Here is a 24,672-nt window from a genome sequence, read left to right on the forward strand (position 1 = left end):
TATTTATTTTTTTTAATTCCAGTTGGAATTCCAGTAGCCAACATTCTTTAGCATGAGCCCAACAACGCTGTAAGAATATCCGAATGGTTCTACACAGCCAATAATTATTTATAGAACCCCTTCAAACGACCCACTTTAAGCGGTCTCATCCATCCTAATGCTGAAAACAAAAAAAAAAAAAAGTCATAAGTTTCAAAAAAAAAGGATGAGGACAGGTTTTACGGCAACAGGGACGATCCACTTGAACCTCCAAGTGTATGAAGCGAGTTCAATGTTGGGGCGCGTTTGAGTTTCCTTTTTTGGGAGGTTTCTTTTTTGTTCAACATTAATGTGTTTCTGTTGCCCTTCTTTAATCAACAATGAAAAAGAATGAAAGGTTAAAAGTTAGCTAAAGCTAAAAATGGTTGGTTATAGTTTGTTGATTGGTAAGGTAAATGCGAACAAAAACCTTCTTATTGCGGTCATTGAAAAATGTGCCGTGGGTTTAGCTGACGGAGGCTGACTGGACTGACTGACTGCCATCCATGGATTTCGAGAATAAAAAGAAAGGGGAATGCTTGGACCCATTGTTCCGAGAGATGGGCATGAAGAGACGGGATCATCCAGGCTAAGCTGGAGCTGGAATTGAAAAAAGAAGAGGGTTTGTTGGTTTAATTGATGGGTTTCAGCCCTTTTCAAAAAAGCAAATTTAACCAAAAAGTGAAAGCGTATGCAGAAAGTTCATTAGGCTTTCATTTACTAGGTAGCCCAAACAAAAAAAAAGGTCTCCCTTCCCGTTTCAAGAAATGAACCATAATGATGAATTGTTTACGCACTGTCACCCAGCACACAAATGCTCGTGGAAATTAAAAATTAATCTCTCCTGATTTTCATAGAAAAAAAGAACAATGAATATGAGCGGATTCTATGTATCACAGTCAACAGAGTATCACTTTTTTTTTTCTGAGTGACAAAAAAAAAAAAGACCATGCACAAAAACTGTATCCTCTCGGAAACTCTCGCAATAACGAAAAGGAGGGATGTGTTATAAAATGCATTGAAAAGAACCACTGTGATTTCAAACACGTAGAATTCATCATTTTTGCCAAGTTGTTTAAACATGTTTATTCTATTTTAAATGACGTTATTTTTTTTAATTCCCGCTGTTACAGTCTTGTTTCTTTTCAGATTTTTTAATTTTTCTAATCTGCAGGCAGACAGGGAAGAAAAAATATATCTATATATAAAATAAGGGGAGGGGGGGGCGGATATCAAGACAGTACAGAACACACATGCAGAAATTAGAGTTCATGACGTCCTTAAAACACGACCCAAAGGAATTGACTAGGATAAGAATTCTCATTCATATCTATTGAATGGGCAATAAAATGGTAAGAATCTTTAATCAAACTGTGATTGATCAAAATTAAAAAAAAAAAAAAAGAAAACTGAGCAAACATAAAACAAAATTATGACTCTAATTTTGGAAACCCAAAGATGTGTGAGCCACAATAAAACTTCCTGATGTGTGTAACTTGAGATTATTACCATAACAACGACGATAAGCATAGAATTCCCCTCCTCCCCCCTCCCCCCTAATATCGAATGAGCCAACGGTATTGGTAACTAGGCTAGTCTTCAAGCAAACCCACTGTTGCATTTATACGCGTTCTTTGATAGGGCAAACTCCCAATGGGAAAGTAAATGAACAATAGACATCTATCGTGCTTATCATTGAGGGCATTCCTATGCATTTCCGTAACAAAAAAGCACGGGCGTAGTCCCAATAAAAAAAAAGTGGCGGAAGCTGATTCGCAACTCCCCTTATTTAGGTCAACAACACCTAAATAAAAATTGAGAAACACTCTACTCACAAAACCGCACAAAATAGAAAAAAAAAAAAAAAAAAAAAAAAAAAAAGTGCCTTTTTCCTGATAATCCTTGTTCCTTGTCTCTCTCTTCTTTTTACTCCTTTCTTTCTTTTTTATTCTATCGTCTTTTATATCATCACTTGTCTATCTCTTGTAATAGCTGGTTCATCATGACTACAAAGCCTACCATGATGAACTCTACAACGACAACCACGACCGCTGCAGTAACAGCTCCTGTAAAAGAAGAAGAGAGCCTTCCTACTGTTCTCTCACAGTCCTTTGTTAGCAGCAGCAGCAGCACTAGCAGCCATGCCAGTGTTGCTCCAATCTACTACATTCATAATTTTTGGGATACAGTGGTACAGCAACAGGAATTGAATCAGCAGCAGCAAACTGCTTTACATACGTTTACTAAGCCTATTGGGAGTTTATCAGCAGATTTGTATAACCAAAGCAACAATCCTGCAGCTGTGGTTTTGCCAATAGGAGTGCCCAAAATGGCAGTTGATAATTTCTTTGCAGCTCCGACATCCTTCGATTATTCTCTCCATCAATTCATGCTGCAACAACAACAACAACAACAGCAGCAGCAGCAGCACCCACAACAACAACCACCACCACCACCACCACCACCACTACCATCCTCACTACCCTTGCTCCCACTCTCCTTACCGCAAACACCTACCGTGCTCAAAGATGATGTCTTTCTGGCTCAACCTACCACTTTTCTCTACAGTGATCTTTCACTATCACGGACGGCTACTCTTACTACATTGACGGCTACAACAACGACAGGCAGTACAGTAACAGACTCACAACAGGATGATACAGCATCCTTAAGCAGTCACTCGTCTTCCTTGTCGTCTTCTCAACATAGCAGTTGTGATAAAATAATCTTGTCTCCCTGTCTCTCTCCTGTAACATCCCCTACTAATTTTTTGTACAACCATGAACCATTATTTGATGGTGGTATTTCTTCTGATCTGCATCATCATCATCATCAACAACAACAACAACAACAACAACAACAACATCTACATCATCATTATCCTTCACATTCTCCTCCTTTTACAAAACTTGATCCACAGGGAGACAGCAGCGATAGTCTATCTCCACCCAGAGCATGGACAGAGATGAATGACGTAGAAGAAGAACCGTTATTAGAGGGTTTCTGTCGTAGAAGAAACCGCTTGAAAAACTCTTTGGAACGTCATTTATCAGATAAAAGCAGCGCCAGCAGCACCAAAGATGATCTTGACTGGTTCAAGTTGCTTGATGCATTTAGTGCAGACGTTGCTTGTGATTTACCCACACCCAACTCTGAAACAACGTCATTTGAGGAGGAGGAAGAGGAAGAGGAAGAGGAAGAGAACACCACAATCGATGATCATGAGGATCCAACCGCCGTCGTTACTGATGACGACAACGACGACTCTGACGACGACGACGACGACGACGAAGAGCAAAATTTCTCAACCCTCTTTTCCACTGACAACCACATGACTCCCAATGCAACCAACACCAAAACCACTACCACCACCACCCTCACGACGACGACGACGACAACCCATACAAAGGACAATGCCTCTACAAAAAAGCGCAAACGTAGTCATCATGGCTCATTGGATGCACACAACAAGGACGATACCTCCTCCACAAGCCCTCATCATCATCGTGCAACCCTTCCTTCCCGCCAAAAGCGCCGCAAGAAAAGTACCAAATCTTCTGTTGTGTTCAACAAAAAGAACCCTCCTCCTCCTCTTCAATTTCAGCTCCATCCTCCTCCTTCCCATACCAGCAGCAACAAGAAACAGCGATTATTACCTGTCCATCCTCTCCATTCTCCTCAACAGTGTACAGCGCATCATCAGAATAGCAATAACACCACCCACACCACCACCACCACTACCACCACCACCACCACCGCTACCACTGCTACCACCACGAGCAGCAGCAAAGAAAATCATCATGCTGACTGCAAAGAGATACCCCATCATGCTCAACTGATTGAACCTATCGTTCACCCCAAGGCAAGCAGCGAAAAGACGCTATTTCAACAATTGACAGAAGCGGATATTGACTGGTGTCGGTATTGCGGTACAACCGAGGGCGTCAACTGGCGACCTGGCCCTTGGGGTAAACGCACCCTCTGCAACAAACATGGATGCGATTACAAAGGCTACGGTCTCGCCAGTCGTTTACCTAGACTCGATCTGTCCGCCTTTGCTCATGAAAAACTGCAAGATCGTCAGAGACCCGTCGTGCAATATTTCTGCATCGTGTGCCAATCACCCGAGGTAGTGGATGGAGAGACCAATGATTTGATTCTTTGTGAAGGGGGCTGCTCTCGTGCCTATCATCAAAAGTGCCACTCACCTGCCATCACCGTCAATCCCAAGGTGGATGCTGTGCATTGGTACTGCAGCGCCTTTTGTAAAGAAAATCGTAAGCGTAACAAAGTTGGTAACGTGTCTTTCTTGTTTACTTTCGAAAAGACCCTCGTTGTTCTTACCCTTTCTTTCTGTTGTTCTTTTTTAGTCGTTGAATTACCACGTAAACATATGCCTTTGATGCATTTACTACCCAAGACATTGAAAAAAAAGTCTCTACCCTAAGACCCCTCCTCTTTTTTTGATTGTGTATATAAAGCGGGTAAAAAAAGAAACTCGTTCCTTTTTTTTTTTTTTTTTTTTTTTTCAATGATTCATTGCCCTACTCTTATTACTATTACTACTATTTAATCATGTATCATTCCCATCTGTGTCTATATACATACTATTGCCCTCCATCCTATTCAATTAGAAAAATGACCTTTTTATGTAATGTGCTGAACAATAGAGAAGGACATGGAACAAAATAAAGCACGCCCTCCGCCCCCTCCCATCTCGATCTGTTATTGTACTGCAATAGGATGATCATTTTTTTCGTTTTTTTTTTAACCTCCAAAAAAAGCTAAATGAAAAAAAAAAAAAAAGGATTCATTTATGTCACAAGATGAGGAAAGGGGATGTGGTTTTTATTTTAAATGGATTGAAAAGGTCTAGGTTGTGTATACATTGACATAGTGCCATGACTGTCCTGTCGACTTGGATATTTACTACGCCATCCGTTTGCCAAATTCCTCACTATTCATTAGAAAAAGAGCCCATGAGCCTTACCTTTGCTTTTTCTTTTTTTTTTTTTTTTTTTTTTTTTTTTTTTTATAAACTTACTTGTATTCACGCCAAATCTATCATTCAAAAAGTAAAAACACAGGTGCTTAGTCAAACGAAATTCATAAAACCCCCCCCCCTCCCCCATCCCAATGAGATCCACTTACCACAGGTGCAGATGTGCAAGGAATAAGACCTACTTCTGTCACGACCAAAGTGATATATTTCGAGGGTGTGACATCATACAACAAGTTTAATAATCTCAAATCAGGTTGATTTCTCCACAAACTCAAGACAGCACTCTCCTCCTCCGAGGGTGTATGGGTCGTGTGGACCAAGTCGTCTGGATCGCCCAGTTCATTCAGTACAAACGAATCGACCTGCGTACGATTGACAAACTTGTAGGTTTCACAGCAAATCATGACAGGAATCTGCTTGTCGCTCGCTGCCATCGCCACCATCGCACTACCAATACGCGAATAGACGGCGCCGTTATTCAGCAGCGCGTGCGCTCCCATCACCACTTTGGTCACCGACTTTAACGCGACATACACACTCGATAACAAATAATACGAGCAATCAATCCCTGCTGCCACGAGACGACGCAGCAAATGTTTGCCCTCAAACAAAGGACGACTGTCCACGACAATCACCTTGAAATCAATCCCCTTCTTTTGGGTCTCCAACAAGAGATTCTCGACCACGGATGATTTCGCGTACGTCAAAATCACATCGCCGTCCTGAATCTTTGTCAATCCGTTCTGAATAATAAGCTGATCCGCCATCGTAATGCGTTCGCGAATAAAGTGGCTGATACGTTCGGTCAGGCGATTTTTCGCATCGGCATCGCTTAAAGGTGGGTCTTCTTCCACAATATCCGCCATCTCTTTTTTCAACCAACGAATACATTCTCGCATACTGAGTGACATGGGACGAATGCTGAGTAAATAAGCAATATGTGGGTCCAAATGTTTTTGAATATGTCTTGAAAACGTAGCGTCCGAGGGTGGTTTATGATCAGAAATAACCTATAGCATCAGATCAGCATAGAAAAACCATGAGCTCCCAGTGGGGTCACACTACAACAACAACAACAACAACAACAACAACCCCCGCCCCCATCACGCTCGCCCTCCTACCTACCTTTGAAAACACTTCCAACATGGCAACACAACGTGCATTAGAGCCAACAATTTTATATTCAGAGAAATAAAGACCCAGTTGAAGAACAGCAGGATGAAGTTCCTTCAACAAGGCTTCATTCGGTTTATGAGGTGCATCGAGATGCAAAAGCCATGGCACTTGATTCTGATGCTTTGCTGATGGTTCCTTTCTTTTATTCTTATGGTTGTCTGTAGGCTGTTGTTGTTGTTGTTGTTGTTGTTGTTGCTGCTGCTGCTGTGCATGAGTAGGAAGACCCGCTGCTTTTTTGCTCGCCTCCAACTCGGCTGCTTGTCGAGCGGATTTGGGTAACCCAGCGGCAATACGTGCTTGCTTTTCCTGTCTTTGCTTTTCTTGAAGCGCTCGACGTTCTGCTTTGGTCATTTCCTTTTGCGACTTTTTAGGAGGATGTTGTTGTTGTTGTTGTTGTTGCTCGCCCTTCTGGGGAGCATTTTCTTTCTTTTTGGTTGAAACAGAGGTCTCCATGAGTGAACAAGTCGTTGATGAACGTTGATGAACAGGAAAAGCGATAAAGATAAAAAAAAAAAAAAAAAAAACCAACCAACTTGCGTTTTTTTGTGACTCTTTGCCCACAGAAAAAAGAAAAAAAAAAAAAAACACCCGTAACCTGGGTTTGAATGAACAAAAAAACGTCTTTTTGGAAATAAGCGGGCCGCTCCCCCTCCACAAAAAAAATCGCTATTCTAAGAGAGAGGGTGGGCCTGTCCCTTTATTTTATTCTATTTTTCCCTTTTCTTCACTACTTGTTTGAATATGAATATACGTCTTCTCATTACGAAAAGCAGTCTTACACAGCAACCCACAGCACAACTATTACGGATACAGCAGCGTTCACGTTTCGGTACACTGGCATGGAACAACAACAACAACAACAGCTATGGTCTTCAGGCGATCGCCGCAGCCGAGTCCTTCATTCACCGTACTTTTCAGGTCCCAGCATGGCTAGAACCTTTCCTGTGGGCAGCACCTAAAAAGAAGACTTCACATTCCAAAAAACGCATGCGTGCTTCCAACAAAGGATTGCAAAATAAGGAAAATATCGGCACTTGTCCTGCTTGTGGTCATCCTAAACTCTTGCATCATTTATGTGGAAATTGTTATAAAAATATCAAAGAAAAGGCAAAATCTCTCTTATTCAGTTAGATATCAAAAAGAAATGGGAAAGTTAGACTATGTAACACGGATCATGATAAGAAAAAAAAAAAAAAAGGAGAATCATTCCATTATTTGTAAATATCGTAAATAGGGATCATCCCCATCCCAATACATTGTGTGTATTCCACGTATAAAAAAATAATAATAATAATCATGAACCCACTTACAAAACTCATCTACACTGTATAAAAAGGCTTGCCCCCCCCCTTTTGACCCTCCATGACTTGATAAATGTTGATTGTTCACTTGGCGGTACTAGGATCTGTATTAGGATGGAAGGGAAAAAAAAAAAAAAAAAAAAGTGGGTAGAACTGCCCTTCTTGCGCGCCTCGTGTGATGACAACTCGCCATGACAGTGTGAACCATCTCCTTTTTTTTTTCCTTTTTACTAGCATGCATAAAGTCAACAGGATAAAAGAAGCATACGGTATTGTTGTGAGCGATGGAAAATGACTCGTACTGAAAAGAAGACGATAGATTGTATATCAGTGCTGCTCATAGAAAGGCGCCACTCTTTAACAAACATTCTTTCTTCTGTCCCTACCTCGCTCTAGGAAAGGCCGTCAATCATGGTCGCATAACATAAATTCACACTGTGCCCTATGGATGGATGTATCAAGGACGGGAGTGAGACGCCATTCATTTGTAACCAAGTAAAGTATATTCAGGGCTTTGAGCAATACTACTTTTAGTAAACCCTCTGTAAAAAGTGCACAGATATCAAGTGTTGTTACAAACATGTGCGTTTCATTTCTCTTTGGCGCTCTAGTCATTCTATGTTTTGCTCTTTCCTTTGATGACATGAGCCATAACGGACTGACTGCTTGAAAGTGCGGGTGGGGTCATGATTGAAACCGTAAAGTGACGTTTCGATCTTTTTTAACCAAAGGAATTTTTTCTTTTTATGCGCCCAAACTGAGGGGGGCGCAAAAAAATTGCTTTTCCAACTATTGCCTGTACATAGCTCAACAATCGTTAAGATGGTATGTATGGAGAGTGCAGATGACATCTATTTGCATGAACTGACATGTTTTGTTCTCAATAAAAAAGTCCAACCACACGATTTTATTACTTCAAGCGACCAACAAACAAAGGTGAGAAAGAAAAAACAAAAACCATCCATTTCGGATAGATTGAAAAGAAACCAACCCACTTTTTTCCATTGTCCATTGAAAAAGCAGTCGAACTTATTAGTGAGTATCAAGGAGTTTGATAGATCTCTCACTAAGAAGAGTGAAAACGATGGCTAAATCCAACTACCGCTTTTATCATGATCTACAGTGATTTTCCAACAGAAGCAGAAGCCATGGACCGTAAGCTGTTATTTTTTTTTTTTTTTTGCAATGCATGACAAGGACTCGATTTGAATGGAACATTTCATCCTATAGACATTGCTGGATTATACGAAGCACAGTTAGCAAAAGAAAACCCTCGTTCGGGACAGGTGCAATATAGGTAATGGACGTTACAACATCAGTAGATCAGTTGGAAAAAAGGGCAGGGTCATTCACACATGGGAGTTGTATTTATTCTCTAGAGCAGAAGATTTGTTTAGGTTTATAGATACTTTCAAAGAATTTGTCGGCCTTGTCTTTGATCCAACCTCCTATGTAAGCTAAGCTAAGCGAGAAAACAACAACAGAGTAGTAGTAAGAAGAGAGAACAGGTGTAAATAATACGTGTCTTCCATCCATAGAAATACCAGCCACGCGATAAAGAATGGATCAAGGATCGTTTAATTGCTCATTTCAGTGGACAGCAAACGAATCCACCCCCACAACAGCCAAGACGTTCCAATAACAATCGCAATCGCAGTTACGACAACAACCGTAGCTCTAATAGACGCTATTAGTGAATTTCACACCCAAAACAGTCATCCATAAAACCCACCCTCCCTTTGCGGATGGAACGGTATACATCTCTATCTCTTTTTGCAAATAGCAGCTTAGAATGGGGCGGTGCAATAACAGCAATACATAGGGAACGATACTTTAAAAAATAAAACACACATCGTTGACGGGCAAAAGGGAAAGGGCGGGTTTTTTTTTATTTGAAGCAATGCAATCGTGTTAGATTTTACCAGTAATAAATGGGTGATAGAGTGCTTCATGAGGCGTTAAACGCTTCTCAGGACTAAGTGCTAAACATTTATCCAGCAGATCAATGAACGCCATGACCAGGCGGTTTTCCTCATCCGACATACCAGGTGTGGTGGCTGACAGAATACGCGATTTCACATCTTTGGTAGGTTTGATGATGGTCATCTTTTTCACCACTTCATTCTTTGTCACGCGGTCCACTTCGACACTCAAGAAATTGTAGGCTTCATCAAAATGCTCCGTGGCGAACTGCGCTTTACGAAGCAGTTTGTTGGGAAAACGTCCTTTCAGTTCCATAATATGTTTCAACATTTGGTTATTGCTCCTTCCTGGGAATAAGATCTTTCCGGTATACAGTTCGTATAGGGTACAAGCAGCCGACCAAACATCGATCGCATGGTCGTAAGCGAGACCCAACATAATTTCGGGGGCACGATAAAATCTGGAAACAAGATACGGTGTAATGGCATTGTCACTCGCATCGGAAGCAGAGCCAAGATCGCACAGTTTGAGAGTATTCCTTGATTCTGACACAAGGATATTGTCTGGCTTGATATCGGCGTGTAATATTTGGCATTTCTTCAGCAAGGATAAACTCAAAAAGAGTTGCTGAGCGTAGATACGGACCGCCTTGATACTAATACCTACGTCTTTGCCATATTTTTTGAGCACATCTCGTAAATTCATACTTAATGTTTCAAAAACTAAGCACAAGTGATTTCGATACTCAAAATGTCTGTGTAAACGAATCACGTGCTTTTTGTTCTCTGGATCCGCTTCCATCAGCTTTTTGAGAAAAGCCAATTCTTTTTGACCCGCTTTATACCTATGCCATCCATCAAAAATTCGAAAAAAAAAAATGGTTAGTAAGAAAAACGAACGACATAGAGACTATCCATCGACAACTTACATGGTTTCATTGTTTCTGATCATTTTGATAGCTACTTCTTCATTCGTCTTTTGATCCTTTGCTTTTACTACAGAACTAAATACACCACGACCCAGATTGGCTAAAATTTGATATCGGTTATCGAGAACTTCGCCTATGCGAGCACTATAATATCCCTCAGGGTCATCCCAATTATCCATTAGGTTGAGATTCTGTGGTGCTGCTGCTGCTGCTGCCGCATTGGAAACGTTATCCAAAAGAGATTTCTGATCTACGCCTGCTGCAGTAGCTGCATCACTAAACATATCTAAATTATCAGAAAACATGTCAAATTCTGCTGTTGCTGTCGCGGGTTTTGTGGAAGATGTCTTGGCTTGTCTCTCATCCAACTTTTCTGTATAATCTGCAGCCAGCATATCTGCTTGACTATCGACACCCGTTGGTTCTTGATCATCTTTTTTCTTTAACAGTTCCTTTTCTGACATTGAATGATGGAGTGTTTTTGCGCGGTCCATCGAGGGATCATAATCCGCTGCTGAAACTTGTTCTTCTTCGTCTCCTTCAGAACGCTCTGTCATAGCCGTGTCATTTCCATTCAACTCAAACATATCAGTATCTCCATCGCCATCTGTTTGCGATTGTTGTGAGCTTACTGCTTTCTCCTGTGGTAATGGCTCTTGCTGAGAAGGAGGTAAAGTATAATTCTGAGGTTCTATAGAAGCTTTCTTTTCAATTTCTATAGGAGTTGTGGGTGCTGTAGGCACTTTTAATTCACAACAACAACAAAAAAAAAAAGAAAAAGAAAACCGTCGACCACGATGAATATATGTTTTTAAAATAGGATAACGAGCTAGTGTCTTTTTACCTGATGGCGTAATGGGCGATGATGGTGTGGATGGACTTGCTTTATATCGACTGAGAATAGCTTGTCTTCTTTTTCTACGCTCTTCAATTAACCTGTCTTCTTCTTTTTTCTTTTCTTCCTCATCTTCAACATCAAAATCGATGGGAAGTTCTGGCTCTTTCTCAGCAGGTTTACTATTTCAGAAAAATAAAATCCAGTGAGCAAACGAAACTTTCAAAAGTAAACAGCAAAATGTCACACCTATACCTTTTTGCGTCCCCTTCTTCGTTTTCTTCTTCGATGGCGGTCTTGTACTTTTTCGTAGAAACACCATTTGTTTCTTCTACAACAGCTTTAGTAGCGGTGATCGTACTCGAAGAGGATGGAGATGACCGCCTACTAAGTTCATTACCGGGATAAAGTGAGTTTTCACTTTTATTCTTAAATTTACTACTATTGCTACTTCTACTTTCATAATCCCGGGAATATCTCCTCCTCCTTTCTGTCTCTCGGCTACTCTTTCTTCTCCTACTTCTACTGCGCTGTCGACTACGGCTACGGCGGTTATGCGAAGAAGAGTAAGATGGTGATCTATGTGATGAACGAGAATATGAGGAGCGATGTCTTTTATAAATATCATCTTCATGACTATGGTCTCGTTTTCTACCACTATTACTATGGCTACTGCTGCGGTACGAACGGGATAGTCTTTCATATTCTTCGAATGGGTCAACTTCGGTGTTGCTGCTGTGCTGACCATTGCCATTAACATATTCTTCGTAACTGTCGTTGTTATAAGAACGGTGGGGAGAGCGGCTATCAAAAATTGCACCTAAACTAGGCCTTTTCGGTTCTTCAACAGGAGCAGTGCTAGGATAAGGAGACTCGGCTTCGATTTCGCCTGCTTCAACCTCCAGCTGTTGTTTGTTGTCTGTTGCTGACATATTTATTCAAGACGTTGTTATCGTATGAAAAGATGTTTGTTGTTGAGAGTAATAAGGATGAAAAAGATTTAAATGGAGAGTGTCAACAAATTGAATTGTATGTTTGGTATAGGTTTTTTTAAAAAGAAAAGTTAAGATGGTGAGACTGTGCGATCTTTATATTCTTTGTTTTCACTTTTCTTGTGTTTTTTTTAATCAAGATTTATAAGAAACCTCTTTATGCAGTTTTATGGGTTTTTTTTTTAAGGTGGGTTAGCAGAATAGCTTTTTTGTTACAAATGACGAAAAATTGGGAAAAGAGAGCTTGGCGAAAAGAAAAAATGAAAAAGGGAATTGGGTTAGTGCGTCAATGTGCGATAAGTGACTGTCTTCCATACAATGCGGGGTGTATACAGTTTTGATAAACCACATGATGGCTAACATGCGTACATATTCATTGTTACCAAGTCCTTGAATTTAAACAAAAAAAAATAAAATTCATTGCTACCATGATTTCGGCAAGAGGGGTTGAAAGATTTGATAATATTTGCTACGGTGAATAGTCTTTGCTCTATATACTTGAACTGGTTAGGCAACTATGTAAGATATCTTTTTTTTTTTTTTTTTTTTTTTTTTTTTTTTTTTTTTTTTTGAGTCAAATGCACTTCGTAGTTGTTTCGCTCCTACCGTTGAATTCCAGAAGAATAGGTTGAAAAGCAGGTAAGTGGATTTTGATAGATATAGAAAAGCATTGCGTTGCTAACATACAAAAGTTCAAACGCTATTTTTGTTGATGTTTGACCACATAGGTATAAAGGTTTGACGAAGCTTTTAATTCTGATATACTAACCAAATTTGTCTCAAAAGACACTATTTTTCTGTATTTGTTGCTTTGTAATGACTTCTCTTCTTCCTTAACTGGATATGAAGCAAACGTGATCATTGCTTCGCTCTTTTGTAAAAAGTTCAGCAATGTCATCTTGAGAGTTTTCTTTCAACTCTGATCAGAAACAGCTTCCTTAGTCTGGGATGTATGCATGCACAATTGAATAAAAAACATCGGTAACCATAATGAGAAATATGAGTGAAGGTAACGCTAATAAAGGGATAAAGGTGACGATGATGGTAGCGATCAACATACCGTACATACCGTACATACACAGTGTTGTTTGATATACGACTTTTGTGTTTATCAAATCCACAGAAGAAAAGATAAATGCTAGTGGAAACTTCCTTTGGAATAAAGTCAACATACTGTAACAAATGTCACTATTCTATATATTATATTTATAACCCTACTGCTGTGACAATGCAGGAACAGAAAAGCAGACTGATGTGGATAGTATCGCATTTCCTCTTTACATCATAAAATTTAAAAAACTGCCCAACGAGTCCGTAAATCAGAGTTTTATAAGAAGGGTCTTTATCACAAATCATAAAAGACCCGTAGTTTTACAATATGAGTGGGGAAGTTTATTCATTATAAAGTGTTTTTATGATATGCATCCTTCAACGATAGCGAAGATCTGTATCGATCGAACAAATTTTGTCCTCTTCCTTCCAAAAAGCACGCTTCCCATGAAAATTTGCCTCGTGTTTTTTCTCTTTGCTTCATTACAAAGTAACTGTCTGCAGTCATTACTTTTTCAATGGGCGTGATCGACCCAGCTTCATTTTCTTCAACCATTATAATCTTCTTGTTTATATACTCAAAGCCATCGTCGGCGTATCGTTTGATTTTTTTCAAAATGGTATCGTCAACTGCACATTTCGAAATTTTTTGGAATTGCTGCTTTATATTTTTCATTACAGTCATCCTATCATTTAACTTTTCTTCTTCTTTTGTTATATAAGGCTCAAATGTTCCTGCGGCAATACGGTATATGTTTATAAGCTCAGGATCTTCACTTTCCTCAAGTCCAAACAAACTCTTTCTCTGGTTGCAAAGGAAGTACGCTAATGCAACTATTGGTGTCATAGCGTCGTCGTTCATCACATTCGCTGAGATACTATCAATAGAGTAAAATCGCACAGCTATAGCCCAGAGATCATTTTTGCTGGTATAATACGGCTTTCCCTGTGGCTGATCAAAATTATCTTCAATAAATGCCTTTGAAGAGGAACCTTAAATCACAAAGGCCATCACGACCGGTTCTATTTTGGTTATGTCGTGAATGCTCAAACAATATAGTGTCTCTATTTGCGATAAGCGGAAGGAAAGAATAACTTGTTGTCTGCCGAGTTTGCTGCAAAATACAATACTTAAATATGCATAGAAAAGAAAGCCGATAAGGCTCACTGTTTCCAAGTAACTGTCACTGTAAGTGCCTGCAATCGGAGAGAGCGCGGGAACGGTAAAAAAGCCCATTAAATAATGCTTACATCTATAAATAATTTCAATTCATTGATCATCATCTTATCTAACTGAGAGAGTTGGATAAGACTAAAAGCGCAAAATCAATAATGACACCCATAGTGCTCTTCCCTCACTCGTTTGGGATAGTGCTTTAAAAAAAAAAGATATGCGATGAATTGGTCCACATAAACTGTCGACAGCAATTAGCCATGTTGTAAAACTTGATCGTAATTTCCAACTTGTTATCAACAATAGTTTTAGATGTTGACCGGTAGTCAAATTTACCATGCAGATGGTTATGCAAATCTATGACTACACAAATTTAACATTCAAAAACAGGACTTAAGTTCGGGTTTCAAGAATTTTAATTAAATGCCCACAATTTTCCTCAAATAAATAGTTCTACATGATGGCCTCATTTAATGGACTGTTTGTGGCAATATTTTCATTCTGAATTCCAAGCTTTGGTATTCGTACATAAGCATCTGTGCCGTAACCTTCCATTGTCATAATGTTTATATCACCACCCCAATATTCTGCGTAAACCTTGCTCATAGGTAAGCCAATACCCAATCTCAATGCGAGTTTCTCTTGTTCATGAACCTTGGCTTCCAATCTATCTACTCTGTTCAGGTTGTTTACATAGTGGCAAAATGACCACAGAGATGAATGTAGCTCTTTAGACATGCCACCACCTTGATCTGAGACTCTAAACAGCACATTTGTCTCATTCGAGCACAAGGTAACAATAATATCCTTGGGTATATAGTCTGTTGCCGTTTCCAATGTATGTCGGTACGCGTTCGATAAAAGTTGGTATATTATGTATTCAATATGATCTGAGACATATGTAAATTTCGTATCTGAACCGATCATCCGTATGTTTGGCTCTGGTAGACGGTTGTTGTTGACTGCTGTGTCTGTATTTGTGATGTTGGCTTTGACTAAACAAATACATTTTGTCAATACATCATAAGAAGAGCATTCACTGAAAATGGACTCTTTTCTATTGGATAACACCAAATGATGTTCTGTAATAACCCTCCTAGAAATACGCGATCGAAGTGTTGCATTCATAAAATCATCTAGTTTTTCTGCAGATATGATACTTCGCTGTATTTCATCACATTCGTTTATGCCTTTTGTTAATTTGGGTATGATGACAGAATGTGCGTCAAGTGATTCTTGTAGAATATCACAAAATTCCTCGTTTTGAGCCATTGTGTGTATCTCTGGTACTTTACGCAAACGCTCGAAAGCTTGCCAATAAAGATCATACACACTCTCCATGTTTGGGTTTGTACCCAGAATATATGGAAGTTTTTGAAATTCTCGAATACGGTGAGCAATACGAATGGGTAATTCTGTACGAACGTAGTTTGCTGACTTTAAGAGTCGCTCCTCATTGATATGTCTTTCGTAAAACATGAGTTGCCGTAATGTCAATGGAGTCGGGCGCTTTTTACAATACTGGTCCAATGTTTTATTCATGTAAAAGTGCTGTTTGCTTTCAAGAAGATTACTTTTTGGAGCTTCTTTCGACGATACAAACTCCTCCATCGGTGGTTTTGAGGGCGATACTGATGTTGACGTTTCTGAACGAAAAGCATTAGTCGTTTTTGTTGACAGAAATCGTTTGCCGGTTAATGCTACATAAGTTGATAATCGTTTACTGTAGAAGTAGTTTTTATATAAACTCATATCGAGAAAAAGTCATTTAAAAACGGAAAGAAAAGAAAAAGTTGCACAACTGTATAACGATGGGGTTTCACGTGTGTGGAAAAAGGGATCCAATGTGACCGCGCTAAAGCATAGGTTAACAACAAAGAAGTTTCGTAGCTTAAAAAACCCAACCTCTTTGTAAATACTGTTCTATCGCAGAGAAGAAAAGACCCTATTATCGACAGAACAATATGCTCTTGAATGTCAACCATACATTGATGACACAGGCGTTCCAAAAAAGATACTTACTCCCTCAAATCAATTTCATCTTTTCCATTGGAGCGGTCTTTTTCTTCTACAATTTATGCTCTTGGTGTACAAAGATTTCTCAAGATGACCAATGCGATACTCTAGTCAGTATTTTACTGACCAATCTAATGCTGAAGGGTTATATCACTATTATCTTTTGGGGCCAGCTAACCTCTTACCTTTTCATCATTGTTCTGCCTATGGTCTCTTTCAAAAATCGAGAAATTAAAAAAACAAAGTCCTTACATATTAAAGTCTGAAATCTAGATGACGTCTATGGAAATCCTTTCAATTAGTCGCGGGAACTGTTACGGATTCAACATCTAAGACTCTTTCTAGCTTATACTCTTCTACTTTTTGCTTTTCCTTTGAGCTTGCTTATGTTTTAATGCTTATTTATGTTGCTTTGTCAATTGACGTTTTCTTCAACTGAAATACAGACATTGGGGTAGACTTTCTAATTTGATATAAAGATAAGGCTATCTTATTTAATTGAGAGAAAAATTCAATATCTATCTATGTCATAAACTTTTATGAAGTAATAGAGTAAGATTGATGAATATGGCACAATAAACTATTACAAAGGAATGTTTCATAGTATAATAAGTAAGCAGTGGCTTGAGACCAAAAAGCACGACAACTTCAAGTCCGTTTTTTTTCTAGTGGCAGTACAAAACTGTCAATCTTTGATATTGTTAACCAACTTTCTCTATGTATAAAAATATGCATTTCGTATTCTCAACAGTGAATAACTATGAAGACTATAATTATCTTGGTTAGAGCACAACTTGCACATTATAAAAGTGTAAAAGAATTATAGACGATTGCCATAATCAAACATTGATAACAACGAAGGGCTTGCAGTGCTTTTGTTGTATTTCATGTAAACCTAAGCAGTTGAAAAATACCAGACAAGACCTCTTTGCGAAAGTTGAAATTGAAGAAATACTGGCGGTTGAATATCTGTTGATTCAGAATAAAGAGACGTATAATTTTATGATCGTAAACTCTGAGCCTGGTTCATCCAAGAAGCACTAGTAGAATCGTTATATATAACCGTATTAACATAAAGCAATGAACGCTCTATCAATAGTTCTATATTGACTCAAGCAAAAAGCGCCTACAGTAATAGCTTGAAAAGCAAACACAACCAGTCCTATACCTGCTGACTACTTTAAGATCTGTTTATGAAAAATGATAAATATGCTTTACATAGTAGGACCTCTTGTCCTTGCTCTGCTCTCTATTAAGATTATAAGATTGACTGGATATATCACGCATATCTCGGGAATTATATGAACAGATAGATCAGAAAAGTTAAACAAACGATGATCCTCTTTACTCTTACCGATCACTGTAAATTTGAACTTGCTTCTCTTCGCCCACTAGAGAACCAATGGCACTTTAGATCTACCACTGCCTTTATAAGCTTAACTTAAATGACTCTATTTTGAAAGAAGATGGCTGATCACATTTGATTACGGGACGTAAGCAGAATTTCACTGGTGAGACATATATCTATATATTAACATTCTATCGAGAGTAAATAGCATAGAATTATAACAGACTTATTATCCCCATGCAAATTTGTTGTTTGCAAGGTTATTCAGTAAGGAAGTTAGAAAGAGCCTAACTTGACATAAATCTATTAGCGGTATACAAGAGATCGCGAACAGGTGATATAATTGTGTCCGAGCCCTGCGTCGCACTAAAACAGCTTAAAGTTGCACAACCCAAAAGAGCAATGTTAAAATATGGCTCTTCATGATATCAACACTTGTTACCGTGTATTTCAAGGCATCGGTTCCGAAATCTGCTTTTAAATGAAGTGTTATTGTAACACAATGACGAGCAAGTGCTTCTTAAATACATACACAATTTTCCCATTTTGATGGTATACAAGTCGAAGGAGGGGATATACATGTATAAATATTAAAATATGATAAGGAGAGTAAAAATTACATACTACTATTGGAAGCTGCTCCAATCAATGGTGGTTTTATCTGCTAATCCCAGGTAAAGATCGATGTGAGGTCCTGTTGGATACTTAATCACACTTCGAATGGCTTGTCCCAAAGGGAAAACTTTGGTTTGTTGCTTATCTGAAGAAATGATAATTCTTTTGCCAGGTGGAGGCGATCCAATAAAATCAATTTCGCACAGTAAATCATTAAAAGTGTAAGTGTCTGTGATGGCCAGGTTCCTTACGTAATAAATCACGTCATTATCACTATTCGTTGCTTTCAATGATACAGTCTCAATAATAGTGGCAGAGGTGTTTTGATTAGATAACGGTACATTTGATATGGTATTCGCAGATAACAATGGTGGCGGTGAGGCTTTTATGTTGTATGTAGACAGAGAAGGTGAAGGAGGAGGAACAATGATAGATGGCTTATTACTCTGTATGGTTGCAGGGATTGTCGTAGAAGGAGTGGAGACTTGTAATGAGTGCTGAAAGTTACCTGCCAGCAAATGTAATGAAGAAGACACATTAGGCGGTGGTGGCGAGCTTACTTTTGCCAAAGGTGGCAATTGATGCTGAACTGGCTCATGGTGCAATACATGATGATAAGGTTGCGGCGTGTGTTGATGTTGATATGAATACAGTAATGGGGTTGATATACTGCAATTTGGAGTTTGATTCAAGACGAGACTGTTTTTGTTTGTGATTGTTCGTTTCCTTTTATAAGAATTTGAAGTTGATAGCATAGTGAAATCAGGCAAGTCGGGATCTGATATATTTTTGTTATGGTTGTACTGACGGCCTCGTTGCTGTTGTTGTTGTTGTTGTTGACACGATAATTCACGAACCTTTGCAGCAAGTACTCCTCCCCTTACTACTTGCACATGATTCATGCTGTTACCATCATAGATCACAGAAGAGGCATTTGATGAAGATGTTGGCGGTGATGAATAAGGATACTGCTGAGGATGGTAATCCCGCATGACTATATCTTCCATATTGCTGCTGCTGCTGCTATTGTTATTTGTTGAATCTGCAGGTGATAGTGGTAGATTATTCCTCTCATATTTTTTTCTTGCTCTATAAAGTGTACTCGAATGCGCTTTGCATAGTGATACTTCCATTAATTCATCCAAATTGACAATCTTACGGTTTGAATCCCTATAGATATCATTAGCAAATTCATTTAACCACCTCAACGTAAAGTTATAGTCGTCTTTGTCTTGTGGCATCAGTCTCTTAGCCCTAGAGTCTAATCCCCCTTGTGGTAAATTTTTTCCACGCCTAGGTTGTATTTCTGAACATTGACAGCTCCCTCCATAATACTACGGATATTGTTAGATGCGCAAGGAAGGAAAATTATCGTTCTTCAAATCTAAATAGCAGGGTACCTTTGAACATGTAAAACATATAGCACAGACAATACACGCATTCTATGATTACAAAATGAGTAAATAATGTTTGCAATAAAAACAGGTGGTTGCGGCTAACCTTTCTAGGCAGAAGGCCACCATACTGTTGTTGTTGATGCTGAACGTCATTTGTTCGCAATCGAGGTAATGGTGATGAGGACGGTTGCGGTCTGTGCATAGGAAAATCTGTAACAACTTGAGCCAATTGAAATAAGTTGCTACTGTTAGGCATTTTTTATTGCTATGTATTAGAAGAAGAAGTCAAAGTAGAATGAAAGAAAGGGCAATTTAGGCTGATAACTAAGGGGCCAAACCAAAAAAAAAAAAAATAAAAAAAATAAAAAAGGCGATTGATTCATGCTGTTGGAAAAAGATCTCAGTTTTGAAACTAATTGGATAGTTTTTAAAATGCCACTTAACTTTTTTTCAGGAACGATCACTTATTAACGCGTGCATTTTACACTGGGTGCATGACTTTGGAGTTCTTGTATTCAGACAATTCAACTATAACAAGAGCTGTAAAGAAAAAGTCAAATTTTACACTCTACTACCATTATAGAGTCATAACTTTGAAACAAGCTTGATGCTCGTAGTAAATACTGTTAAATTTAGTAGTTTATTCCTTTTAGTTGTTGTAAAAAACGACAATATTCTTTCCATTCGAAGTAATTTCGATTTGTTTCCATTATTATTATTTCTGTAAAGCTTGAAAAGCATTCTCGACACACTCTTTTAATTGCGGGGTATCATACATGATATGTGCTAATTTTTGTAAATCAATTGTATCCAATAAATAAATAGTTACTTTGGGCGCTTGCTTAGTCCCTGTAGCCTTGACTAACGGGAATAATTTATCGCCCAATAATTGTTTCTTCTCATGTACCGGCTTATTTTCGATATTGTTCAAAAGAGTCTCGATTTCATCGTTAGAGCTTGCTACAGTATTTTGATCAGCAGTTGTAATATTATTGTTATAATTGGAGGTATTAGCGCTGGTATTCGTGTTGGTATTGGTAGGAGTGGTGATGGTTATCTTTTTATCAACCTCAGTAGCAGCAGTAGTAAGTGTAGATGTACCTGCAGAGCTAGATGTAGGTGGGTTTTCTGCTGCTATTTTTTCATTTTTGACCAAATTCTCCTTTGTTAAACTGCTCGATTTTTGAGCGGTAGATGTATTATCGGAGCTTGACAATGAGGGAGGTGCCACAATAGGAATGGCCTTGGATTCCCTTACAATAGGTGGTTTAATAGCAACATTATTGTTGTGATGATAAGGATGGACGCCCATCATTGGATTGATTACTGGGTAGTAGATAGGCTGTTGAGCCGGAGTAGCAATAGGTGATGGAGTGAAGGATCCTTGAGTGTTAGGAAGAGGGCTGCCACTCTTCTTTGTTACTGTAAATCTACGGCTGCGGTCTTCTATTTCATCATTTTTACTCTCTTCATCATCTGAATCATGACATGTGGCCAACGCCTCTATGGCCAGTTGTACCTTCTTTTGCAAGAAGTCCGGATTAAACAAGCATATTGACCTGTCTTTTCTCTTCAACGTAAGCAACATATCAACAATCTCGGTAATTTGGTTGTTGCTATAGTTATTCCTAACGCAGCATTGACGTACAGCTTCCTCTAATTTCAGACGTTGAATATTTGCGCTTGATTCGGTCATCACCGATTCTATGGAACCTCTTCGGCGTAAAGTCGGACGTTGATGACGACTACTACCATTACTTTGGTGAAGGAAATTGCAGCTGCTGTTATTGCTGTTGTGATTTACAGGTGATGCCAACGACGATGACGATGAGGAGTAAGCTGTAGCCATCGGATGTTGCTGATTGACAAGCGATGGAGGCGGGCGTTGTATACTCAATCCTGAAGCTAGAGACGCCAGTGAATGGCCCGTGGTGCTTGCGCCCCCTGAGATAGGTGAGGAAGAGTATCGTGGCCCAGATACCTTGTTACTATTATGAGTATGATAAGAGTGCTGTTGTTGCATGGATTGGGAAGGGCTTGAGTTGGTACATGCAGCATCAAGCATCTATAAACATCAGTAAGGGAAATAATGTCAAAAACGATGTGTTCGAGATCCTTCCCTTTTCATTCAGACTTACCTTTTTTTGGGGCAAGCTTATGGTTGTACTAGAGGTCGCAGATGCATTATGCAGGTTTGTTGGTCTTTGACCAATCGAAAGCTCTTTCAAATTCGAATTTATATTTGGAGGAATGGTTTCAACCACGTTATTCATACCATGAGCATGAAAAGGCGCCGCAGAAAGGGATGGCACTGCTTTTGGTACAAAGATGAGATGCCAAATTAATAAGAGTTACGAATACGAAAATGAGGGGAACAAAAAAGAAACTTATGTGCTTACAGTCATGATTAGTTTGCATGGGTTGTTGTTGATGATGTTTATTTGCATAAAAATTTTCCTGCTGCTGGAACTGGTTCTGATTGATATTATGATGGTCTTGCTGTTGTTGCTGGTATCGTAATTTGTTGTTGAAAGTACTGTTTCGATGACTATTATTTTTGAAGTTATTGCTGTTTGTAGAGGGAGCTGTTGGAGTCGTGTTGCAGGTACCAGTGACGTTTGCTCGACCTTTTCGAGGTTCATGGTAAGCAACTATAATGGACCTGTTACCCAGCATTACCCCATCCATCTCTCTTAAGGCAGCGGCTGCTTCCTCTGATCTACCAAAACTTACAAACCCGTAACCTTTGGATTGTCCAGTCGCTGGATTTGTCATTACTCTTGCGGAAATGATACGGCCAAATTTTCGAAATGCCTGACTTAGATCATGATTGGTTATATGAGGTTCCAGATTTTTGATATAAAGGTTTAACATATCAACACTGCCGCTATTATTGTTACTATTTTGTTGGGCTTCCAGTTCTTTTCTTAACGAGTTGCTGTTGGTTGAGTTTTGGCTAATATAGCCCTATAATAGAAAGAATGAAAAAGCAGAAAAAAAGAAGAGACAGATAAAAAAGAAAGAAAAAAGAAAGTAAATAAATACATGACGTCCCCGGATGCATATAGGCTATCTGCGGTAAATATATATACCTCCTCCTTTTGCGGCTGCTGTTTTGATTGTGAGGCATGGGCTTTAGGTGGCATAAAAGGGACCACCGATCTATTAATAAAGATGGACATGTATTGATATTAGATTATATTACGAGATGAACAAAAACACGTCAAAATCAATCAAGCTTTATGCTCCTCCCCTTTAAAATGTGCACTACTCTACGGACACGCACATGTGGTAATCAACATACGCACAAATATATGTCCGTACCATCCATTTTCAATTGTGCCCATATCAAGTCCTGTAAATATTCTCTCCCTGGTAGTCTCCTTAACCTTTTTATAGATTTATACTTACAATTGTTGTTCGTCTATAATACGGCCGTTCTTTAGTTCGCCATGAACAATTCGGAATGAAGAGTTAAAAAGTCTGCATTAAGTTCGATACGTCCTTTATCCGGAGAGCTACTTACTAAACTTGCTTCAGCTTTATCTGAGTTTGAAGGATCGAAAAACTGAATGAAAGCAGAACCTTTGAAAACACCGTCTTTTAAAATACATTTGCATAGATTCAATGGACCAAAAGGACGAAACAAATCGTACAAGATATTATCATCGTAATATTCAGGTAAACCGTCAACTTCCAATAGCATTGCTGTTGCTTCAGGATCTAACGACTTGTCTTCATACATTTGCAATTCTAGTTTTGCACTGTTTGTAAAAGTGAACCCGTTGTATAGCGAATAAGCTTTGTCAGCTGTATAATTTAGAAATGAAACGAGATTGTTAACACGAATCAGATAAAAAAATATGGAAAGTGTAGAGCTGTGATGTACCATATTTAACATGACTGAATCGTAAATACCCGATGTCTCTTTCTTTATCAATGTAGATTCTAGATAATTACTGAGTGTCAATATAATTCCTTTCTGAAAAGATTTCAAAGTGACTTACTCAACCGGCATACAATGTTGCAGTAGAGTACGTATATCTGCTTCTTTAATGTTTGCAGGCAGTTTACTCAAAAACAAAGTTTCGGACACCAAACAATCGTTCGAGTGATCGAACAATTCTTCCTTTGAAATATCCGATTTATTTGCAGTACTAAACACTCTGCTTTGTCGGACTACACTAGGCTTATGCTTTGACGTCGGTAATTTGATCACTGGCATATAACCTGACATTCTGCCTGATTGCAAATGTGAACAACGACGATGACGGGTCAAAATAAAGCAGGCACTTTGAAGGTTGTTATGGAGACGAAAAAATTGGTAAGCCTGTAATTACCTGTATGTACCTGGAAGGAGAAGGAGAATCTTTCCTTGGCTATATATATTCTTTATTGACTCTGGTATAGCTTGAAGTACGACAACAAGTTCCAGAAAATAAATTAAAAAAAGGGGAAGGGGTACTGAAAGATCATAAATAAATAAAACTCATATTCAATTGTCGTGCTTAGTTTATTGCCATGTTTTCACTCCGACGCTCACCAAAAGTGCCTTTTACAATAAGTTGAAGTTTTGGAAGTATTGCTTCCTTAACGCGCCATCTTATCTCTTCTCTCCTTCTCTATTATCAATCCTCTTTCAATGCTAAATGTAATTGTTGGCATTTTTTTAAACAGTTAATGCGGCGAACACAACTCGAAACATTATTTAAAGTATTATAAACCCTTAAAGCATCGATTTCCAAGTTTCCAACTCTTATTGTATGTAGATCTTTGTTTAACCATAAATTACGTGATGGCAGGTGTCTCTCTCGAAAACATATGTCATGGTAAGACCAATAAATAGAGAATATGGATTTGACAGTAGATAATAATAATTTCAAAGATATGAAATCAC

At 38.8% G+C, this 24,672-nt stretch overlaps 13 protein-coding genes across 13 annotated transcripts; 4 read left to right on the forward strand and 9 right to left on the reverse strand.

Moving 5' to 3' along the window:
• The first annotated feature begins 619 nt into the window (after positions 1-619).
• On the forward strand, positions 620-1,463 carry BDF20DRAFT_883922 (uncharacterized protein). Its single transcript, XM_053081827.1, has 2 exons — positions 620-640; positions 743-1,463. Exon 2 carries the CDS (start codon positions 907-909, stop codon positions 1,174-1,176), a length of 270 nt encoding a protein of 89 aa, XP_052934418.1. The 5' UTR covers positions 620-640; positions 743-906; the 3' UTR covers positions 1,177-1,463.
• A 1,040-nt stretch (positions 1,464-2,503) lies between these two features.
• Positions 2,504-4,459, forward strand: BDF20DRAFT_807729 (uncharacterized protein; the record flags this gene model as incomplete). The annotated part of the gene is made up of 4 exons (XM_053076553.1): positions 2,504-2,585; positions 2,661-2,819; positions 3,711-4,313; positions 4,389-4,459. Coding segments are annotated over 4 exons (915 nt in total), but the record flags the coding sequence as incomplete, so codon positions are not given.
• A 284-nt stretch (positions 4,460-4,743) lies between these two features.
• Positions 4,744-6,304, reverse strand: BDF20DRAFT_883925 (uncharacterized protein). The gene is made up of 4 exons (XM_053081828.1): positions 6,146-6,304; positions 5,170-6,030; positions 5,063-5,079; positions 4,744-4,975 (listed from the first exon to the last, which is right to left on the reverse strand). The coding sequence occupies exons 1-4, from the start codon at positions 6,164-6,166 to the stop codon at positions 4,948-4,950; spliced, it is 927 nt and encodes a 308-aa protein (XP_052934420.1). The 5' UTR covers positions 6,167-6,304; the 3' UTR covers positions 4,744-4,947.
• A 455-nt stretch (positions 6,305-6,759) lies between these two features.
• Positions 6,760-7,393, forward strand: BDF20DRAFT_883927 (uncharacterized protein). The gene has a single exon (XM_053081829.1). The coding sequence runs from the start codon at positions 6,938-6,940 to the stop codon at positions 7,325-7,327; it is 390 nt and encodes a 129-aa protein (XP_052934421.1). The 5' UTR covers positions 6,760-6,937; the 3' UTR covers positions 7,328-7,393.
• Positions 7,394-8,410: 1,017 nt separating this feature from the next.
• On the forward strand, positions 8,411-9,419 carry BDF20DRAFT_883936 (uncharacterized protein). Its single transcript, XM_053081830.1, has 5 exons — positions 8,411-8,532; positions 8,621-8,652; positions 8,728-8,794; positions 8,877-8,949; positions 9,036-9,419. Exons 2-5 carry the CDS (start codon positions 8,646-8,648, stop codon positions 9,189-9,191), a joined length of 303 nt encoding a protein of 100 aa, XP_052934422.1. The 5' UTR covers positions 8,411-8,532; positions 8,621-8,645; the 3' UTR covers positions 9,192-9,419.
• Positions 9,409-11,310, reverse strand: BDF20DRAFT_824000 (kinase-like domain-containing protein; the record flags this gene model as incomplete). The annotated part of the gene is made up of 3 exons (XM_053077850.1): positions 9,409-10,264; positions 10,349-11,081; positions 11,229-11,310. Coding segments are annotated over 3 exons (1,671 nt in total), but the record flags the coding sequence as incomplete, so codon positions are not given.
• Positions 11,186-12,526, reverse strand: BDF20DRAFT_671296 (uncharacterized protein). The gene has a single exon (XM_053076000.1). It carries the CDS (start codon positions 12,113-12,115, stop codon positions 11,366-11,368), a length of 750 nt encoding a protein of 249 aa, XP_052934424.1. The 5' UTR covers positions 12,116-12,526; the 3' UTR covers positions 11,186-11,365.
• Positions 12,527-13,014: 488 nt separating this feature from the next.
• Positions 13,015-13,443, reverse strand: BDF20DRAFT_883942 (uncharacterized protein). The gene has a single exon (XM_053081831.1). It carries the CDS (start codon positions 13,345-13,347, stop codon positions 13,114-13,116), a length of 234 nt encoding a protein of 77 aa, XP_052934425.1. The 5' UTR covers positions 13,348-13,443; the 3' UTR covers positions 13,015-13,113.
• Positions 13,444-13,559: 116 nt separating this feature from the next.
• BDF20DRAFT_883943 (uncharacterized protein) lies at positions 13,560-14,422 on the reverse strand. Its single transcript, XM_053081832.1, has one exon. The coding sequence runs from the start codon at positions 14,085-14,087 to the stop codon at positions 13,575-13,577; it is 513 nt and encodes a 170-aa protein (XP_052934426.1). The 5' UTR covers positions 14,088-14,422; the 3' UTR covers positions 13,560-13,574.
• A 139-nt stretch (positions 14,423-14,561) lies between these two features.
• BDF20DRAFT_883944 (branched-chain alpha-ketoacid dehydrogenase) lies at positions 14,562-16,194 on the reverse strand. The gene has a single exon (XM_053081833.1). It carries the CDS (start codon positions 16,149-16,151, stop codon positions 14,853-14,855), a length of 1,299 nt encoding a protein of 432 aa, XP_052934427.1. The 5' UTR covers positions 16,152-16,194; the 3' UTR covers positions 14,562-14,852.
• A 2,195-nt stretch (positions 16,195-18,389) lies between these two features.
• BDF20DRAFT_915170 (uncharacterized protein) lies at positions 18,390-20,031 on the reverse strand (the record flags this gene model as incomplete). The annotated part of the gene is made up of 2 exons (XM_053084284.1): positions 18,390-19,712; positions 19,879-20,031. The coding sequence occupies 2 exons, from the start codon at positions 20,029-20,031 to the stop codon at positions 18,390-18,392; spliced, it is 1,476 nt and encodes a 491-aa protein (XP_052934428.1).
• A 369-nt stretch (positions 20,032-20,400) lies between these two features.
• On the reverse strand, positions 20,401-22,786 carry BDF20DRAFT_671612 (uncharacterized protein). Its single transcript, XM_053076001.1, has 3 exons — positions 22,175-22,786; positions 21,914-22,086; positions 20,401-21,840 (listed from the first exon to the last, which is right to left on the reverse strand). The coding sequence occupies exons 1-3, from the start codon at positions 22,647-22,649 to the stop codon at positions 20,491-20,493; spliced, it is 1,998 nt and encodes a 665-aa protein (XP_052934429.1). The 5' UTR covers positions 22,650-22,786; the 3' UTR covers positions 20,401-20,490.
• A 357-nt stretch (positions 22,787-23,143) lies between these two features.
• On the reverse strand, positions 23,144-24,294 carry BDF20DRAFT_671628 (uncharacterized protein). Its single transcript, XM_053076002.1, has 4 exons — positions 23,783-24,294; positions 23,665-23,723; positions 23,302-23,585; positions 23,144-23,215 (listed from the first exon to the last, which is right to left on the reverse strand). The coding sequence occupies exons 1-4, from the start codon at positions 24,010-24,012 to the stop codon at positions 23,183-23,185; spliced, it is 606 nt and encodes a 201-aa protein (XP_052934430.1). The 5' UTR covers positions 24,013-24,294; the 3' UTR covers positions 23,144-23,182.
• Between the last annotated feature and the right edge of the window lie 378 nt (positions 24,295-24,672).

The sequence above is a fragment of the Mycotypha africana genome (assembly GCF_025528875.1).
Source record: "Mycotypha africana strain NRRL 2978 chromosome Unknown BDF20scaffold_8, whole genome shotgun sequence".
NCBI classification, from domain to species: domain Eukaryota; kingdom Fungi; phylum Mucoromycota; class Mucoromycetes; order Mucorales; family Mycotyphaceae; genus Mycotypha; species Mycotypha africana.